The 6,919-nt window shown below is 34.6% G+C and overlaps 1 protein-coding gene across 1 annotated transcript; it reads left to right on the forward strand.

Annotated features, from left to right (window-relative positions):
• Positions 1-1,374: 1,374 nt before the first annotated feature.
• On the forward strand, positions 1,375-5,475 carry lolal (longitudinals lacking protein-like). Its single transcript, XM_017637495.1, has 2 exons — positions 1,375-1,500; positions 3,938-5,475. The coding sequence occupies exons 1-2, from the start codon at positions 1,390-1,392 to the stop codon at positions 4,130-4,132; spliced, it is 306 nt and encodes a 101-aa protein (XP_017492984.1). The 5' UTR covers positions 1,375-1,389; the 3' UTR covers positions 4,133-5,475.
• Positions 5,476-6,919: the final 1,444 nt, after the last annotated feature.

The following is a 6,919-nucleotide window of genomic DNA, read 5'->3' on the forward strand; positions in this document are numbered from 1 at the left end:
TTTCTCATCAGATTTTGCAAAAAATTAGGCTTTTAGCATCATTAAATTTTTCAAGATCCATCAACGAGTATTTGTTTAAATAATTTCGTCCAGCTAGATTTGCGATCTGAACTACTGTGAGCCGTGCGGCGAAACACATACACAAAATCAGCTCAGCTATTAACACCACCTTATATAAATTTGCCTTGGTCGCAATTGTGTTTACTCTGACGGACGGCAACTGTTCAGCTACTCACTTACCGCCGCCCGCTTACCGTCGTTCGCTGTAATTCTGAGTAGAGCTTTAGAAGTCAAAAGTTTTGAATTTTTTTATAGCCGCATATTTTCTTTACTTAATTTTCCTTCGTATGAAACGCTATGTACCGGAATATTTTATTCGATAAGATTAGTCGACAAGAAATCCGAGCTTATGTAAAATCCATACCATCATCTACATACGTCAGCAACATTTTAAAACCGGACTATTGGTTTAGGAGTTATTCATTGATTTATTGAAAATGACGCGTGATTTTTAACAAATGTCCAAAAAAAATTTTTTGGTATCAACATCCACATGAACAAATTTGTTTACTTCCTCCGATTTCTTGTTTAAATTGAATAATAATTGTAGAAATTATGACTAACAAATGTTACAAATTTATGATTTCATTAAATATTAAAGCAGATGCCTATACCGCAAGTAATTTTTTTTAGAAATTTTGTGAAAACTATGCAAAATTGGCATTCAACAAAGAGTGGGAGCGCGAGTTCCTTTTTCTTTTTTGCAAAAATTGTGAGTGCAATGCGCAGTGTATGTCGTGCTTTGTAATTAAAGGAATGACAATATTATTTGCCAAGCCATTTTGTAACTTATCACCAAAACTTATTAGAAAATTTCAAAGGGGCCAAGAAAATGATTGTTTGCCAATCTTAATTCAAATGTAAAACCTTAGGAGCATCACATCGGGTAAAATTGATAGGATTGCAGACATTCGGGCCCTAACCACCAAAAGTTAGCTGATTTCTTTTTTTGATTTTCTTTTTGATGCAGAGTAGCTATTTATATGATTCCAATGTATTTTGTCTTATATAATAAAATGGCAGATATTAACTCAGCCAGCAAAAAANAATTTATACTAAAGCTACTTTTCCATATGAACACAGAATTAATTATTTTTTAAATTTAAATTTTTTTTCACGTGTTCTCAAAAGATCAAATCTTTGGGAAGTTTCTCGATCACTAACCTACCTCGTCGATAAAGTTATCATACAAAATACCCCCTAACTACCAGCCTCCAGCAATATTAGCCTCTAGTAAAATACTTACAAAGAAAACAATTTGTTATACATTTGTAGCATTGACATTTAAATATTTTTATTAGTCTATTGTATGGGATTGTAATAACTATAATGCACATTATAATTACATTTCAGGTGACCCTTGCCTGCGAAGGGCAAACATGCAAAGCGCACAAAATGGTTCTATCTGCATGCAGCCCGTATTTCAAAGCTCTTTTGGAGGTAAATAACGCATATATATATTTATACAGCTAATTAAGCCAGCAACGTTTTGATAATTTTATTTCTTTATCTTTTTTTTTGCTTGATGTTGATTATTTTTTAATACAAGTTTTTTCTAAATTTTAAACTTTTTTTAGATTTTTCTGCAAGATTTTATTTTTTTATTAAGTTACTAAAAAATCGCGTTGATTTTTAATACTTTTTTCTAACTGTATTACGCATTTTTTTCATACAAAGCAGTGTTTGCACTAATCGATTGATATATTAATCAATTAAGGAATTCGATTAAATTCAATCCGATTACAGTTAATCATGATTAATTTAAATCTGATTAAACAGTTGATCGTAACCGCGATTATAAAAATTAATTTTTAATCATTAACCCTTAATTTGATAAAGTGGGTTTGGTGATTCATTAATTTATGCTGGAAATTTACTGTGCACCCAAGCCCAGTTAATTGGGTATTGCAAAGTCGGTTTTCCTCATAAATCCAATCACTTTGGTGTGCATTTTCGTTAAGATCTATTTTAACAGACGCTAATGAAACTAGGTTTTAATATCCCTCTGCACATGTCCGATAGGTTTTAAAAATTCCCAGTTTATGTATTACTAATAATAGTAATTATTATTTTTTTTATATATTATACGTTTTTTATAAGCGTGAAACATAAAAAAATAACTATAACCCGTGTTTGGTTTCAAATTCGGACAAACTAGACCACTTAATCTAATTTTTTTTAATTGGATTAACGATTAATGATTAGAATTAATTAATCGTAATCACAACCGACGATTAACGATTAAAAATTGTAATCATTAATCGTACGGATGATTACGATTAATTAATTTTAACGCTAATCTCGATTAACATTTTAATCGTTAATTTTTAATCGTTAATCAGATTAACATTTTGCCAACACTGATGCAACGTATTTATATTCGATATCTTTTTTTGTATGGGAAAAATGCTTAAAACAGCCAGAAAAAATTATAAAAAATCAAAGCTCCCTCAACCACCAGAGGGAGTCTCGATTGTCTCCTACGGCGACGATTGCTCGATCATGGCGACTGGGAATGCAATTGATGACCTGTGTTCGAAAGTAAACGGATATCTCTCCGCTCTTTCTCGCTTCCTCGCTGCAAAGTGTCTAGCCCTCTCCCCTACGAAATCCTCTGACCTTGTTCACCACCTGGACGAAGGAGGTCAGGCTACCGCTGGGAATTCACGTCGATGATACACCAATTCCGACGGTGAATAACCCCAAAATACTCGGAGTAACATTCGATAGCCTGCCCTCCTTCTCTGCGCACGCAACCGCTATTGTCAACAAAGTACAGAGCCGCAACAAAGTCCTCATGTCGCTAGCCGGCAGTACCTGGGGCAAAGACAAAGAAACGTTGCTCGCAACATACAAGGCAATAGGCCGGCCGCTTTTAAACTACGCAGCACCAGTGTGGTCGCCGGCGACTAGTAGGACGCAGTGGATGAAGCTACAGACAGCACAAAACACAGCACTCAGGACAGCGACCGAATGCCTCCTGATGTCACCTCCATGATGAGGCGAAAATGCTCCCAATTAAGGAGCACAACACGATTCTCTGCAAGCAGTTTCTGGTTGGGAGCCACAGATGTGGCCACCCAAACAGACAGCTGCTTGCAGAGGAGCCCTCGCCAAGGCACGTCAGGAGGCATCTATATGAACTGACGGACGATGTCCAGAGGTTCATTAAGCATCCTCTGGACCCGTCAGTTTACCGACAGGTCCTGAACGGCATTCACAGGGACTCAGTCTCGAGTTATGTAGACTCTAGACCTATGAATGCCGTTCTAGGCACACAAATACCGGACATTGACACGACGGAGCTCCAGCTGCCTCGGGAGACTAGAACAACAATAGCCGATCTTCGCTCTGGCTACTGCAGCAGGCTAAACTCCTACCTGAGTAGGCTAAATGCAGATGTGCCGAATAAATGTCGGGCATGCGGAGAGACCCCTCACGACTCGAAACATCTCTTCGCATGCCCGGAAAACCCTACAACCCTAACGGCGTCGTCCCTGTGCACGCTTCTTAGGGCTGCCGTTAGTGGAACTCGACGACAACGACTGAGATATCAACCGATCTGGCCGAGGTTGCTGTAGCCGCTACAACAACAACAACATAAAAAATGAACGCGATTTTTTAGCAACTTGAAACTTGCATGTACTAGAATTTAATGGCCTATAAAATTGCATATCGAAAAATTTTGAAAAATCTGAATAATAAGTAGAAAATTTAGATACAATTTCGCAAATTTTTTATAATTTTTGCAGAGCTAGACTTTAATTAAAAAATATTAAAATTAAATAAACAAAAGAAAAATAGCCAAAATTGGACAAGATGTTGCTGTACATGTATAAACAAAAGGAGATTAATTATAAAATGTATTTCATTTTAGGAAAACCCTTCGAAGCACCCCATCATTATCTTGAAAGATGTGTCGTATATACATCTGCAAGCTATATTGGAGTTTATGTATGCCGGCGAAGTGAATGTATCGCAAGAGCAATTGCCGGCCTTTTTGAAAACTGCTGATCGCCTCAAAGTGAAAGGTCTGGCAGAAACTCCTAGTTCTATAAAACGGGAAGGTTGATGGTGGTAAATAAGTTCAATAAAATACGACTATATATAATAAAACAACAAAACAAATACATACGCCTAAACTATTAATAAGGAATGAATATAAATTTAATTGAAAATTTTAATTTAAATGCGTAAAATAATTTAGTAAACTGCTAAAGATACAAAAATAATACATACTGCATACAAAAGAAGTGCGACTCAGAATTTAATTGCTTTAATCATTAATAGAAATGATTGCGCACAGTTTGTTTCATTATATGTTTTAAATCTCAGATTAACAACCGCATTGTTTTGCATCATATATCGATAGCCATTATTTAAAATGATTTATTTAGTAAACTTCTTAGATTTTTTTTCAATTGAATTCATTTTTCGGTACGCGTTACTTCTCTTGAGCAAATCTAAAACTCTGTTGCGCAAAATGAATTATATTGTATATTATTTAAATTGTACGAATTAAGCCGGCAAACTAATATCGAAGGAATTAAAAAAAGAAAAAACACCACGAGCTGGAAATTATAAAGAATTTTGTAGTGTATAAAAATAACTAAAAAGCATAATTATAAACGATACTGTAGAATGCTAAATGACTTTGACAATGTGTAAAAAGGCGAATGAAAGTTTTAAATAAAAAACTAAGAATGGGATTGTATCTCCTGTTTAGATATACATATTAAGCTACCATTTTAGAGTTGCAATTATTCGTACATTTATACCATTTAAAACAATACATTTAGATAAGAAGCGAGGGCATTTTAAAAAAATCGAGGTCATGACAGGAAAACTAACCCATTGAAAGTGAAATGTAAACAAACCTTTAAATTTATTATTTAATAAACTGCAAAAATCTCTATCAGCCCAAGCACCGATCAAGTTACGTGATAAAGAAAATAATGGGACAAATTAATAGTCAAAATACAGTCGAAATCAAAGTTATTTGCAGCTTATTGACATAATTTTCAATGGAATATCTACCAAGAAAACTGCAATTAACTTTAGAATCGACTTTATTTCGACTATGAACAAGCCCCATTGTATTAAAAGTTTTACTTAAGTAAATGAACGAAAATCATAAGCTATAGCCAAAGTAGATTTGATGAAAAAGAAATAAAACAGGAATGCAATTCATAAAAAATGAAGTGGCACATCTTTTAATTGTTTTCTTGAAATCAATTTCTTATTTCAAAAGACTTTATTTCACTCCTACTATATTGCCAATACTAGCTACACAAAAAAGTTCAAGCAAAATTTTAAGACACTGAAAATGACCCAAGAGCTTTTGTAACATAGAGCTCTCATTATTTAAACATTAACTGATAAAATTTGTGTTCAGCGATTTATGTTTGCGTTAAATCGTAACAAAACATAGTTTCCAACTAGGTTCTATTCTATGGCAGAATACTTTTTTTTTAAATAATCATAACCACCCTTTTTCCTGCTTCTTCCAATTATTCTATTTGACGTAATAAAATGCAGAAGGGAATACCATACCAAACATAATCGCTTTTAAAGTAATTACCGATAATATGAAATGATTTAAAGCTAAATTTATCTAAGTTTATATTAAATTGAAATATCGCGCATAGAAAACAAAATTTAAAATTTATATTGATACTTGAATATTAAAATTATATGAAAAATATATAATGTGCATACGTATATATGTATGTGAAATATAATAGTTTTAAAATCACAGAAATAAATAAAAAACGCCGGAAATTTTCATGGATTTATTTATATTTCCTACTTATTGTGTTTTTGTTGTTGTAACCCCCCCTCCCCCCCCAAAGAGAATTTGGGGAGTGTTGCTGGAGTGACAGTCCTTGGCCAGATATAAATCTGGGTCCTTCCGGTTTCGTAGACCCGACTGCCGTGAGAACGCTACTTATTGTTTCTATTACTATGCTTATGCTACTTTTCTACTCAGGAAAATTCAACCCACATGCATAAACACCTTTTTAATCGAGTTAGCAAGTATACTCGGGTAGAATGTACACATTTTTTCTACACCGGTAGAAATTTTAACACGGGTTGAAATTTGGTAATAAACGATTTTAGAAGTGCTTGTTAGGGTTGCATTTGATTTTATAACTCGAGTTGAAACTGACCGTTTGTGCTTGTTGGTTCTATCCGAGTAGAAAAGAAGCGTAAACATAGTAGGGGTATTCTCCAAATCTTGCAAAGCCATTGCACGTAGCACGGATTGCATGGATTGTATAACTTGCAAACACACAACAACAAAATACATGGGAAACAACATTTCCTATCGCTGCAAAATATGCAACGTCGAAACCCATGTATATATTTTGCAAAATAGCAACAAGATAAAAGCGATCCTGTGCTTATTGTTTTGTTATTGAAATTGCTACATATTTCTCTCATTCCTCTCATCTCGCTCACTCCATTTTTTTTGCTGTCTCTTGTTATTGTATTTGATACTCTCTCTCTCGTACTCTTCGAAATTTGGAATAGTATTTTTGCATTTCGTGCAATCCGTGCATTTCGTGCAATCCGTGCATCGTGCAAGACTTCGAGAATACCCCTAGTATATTATGGGCAGTAACGCAACCTCAGTCGGGTTGCGGGTGGGCAATGTCGCTGAAATTTAAATGTATATTAGGTCTGTTCGGTGAACGCACCAGAGTACTCTAGTACAGGAAAAAGCGTTTGGCGAGGCTTTTTCTTGCACTAAACGCATGTATATTCTTGCGCTAAATGTGAGATGTTGCTCTGCACTGCACTGTTCTACACTTTTAGTGTACTCATCGAACAGTCATATTAGGTCCATTCTTTTGCA

Source organism: Rhagoletis zephyria, unplaced genomic scaffold, assembly GCF_001687245.7.
Source record: "Rhagoletis zephyria isolate East Lansing unplaced genomic scaffold, Rhagoletis_zephyria_1.1 Rzeph_scaffold_21357, whole genome shotgun sequence".
Classification (NCBI taxonomy): domain Eukaryota; kingdom Metazoa; phylum Arthropoda; class Insecta; order Diptera; family Tephritidae; genus Rhagoletis; species Rhagoletis zephyria.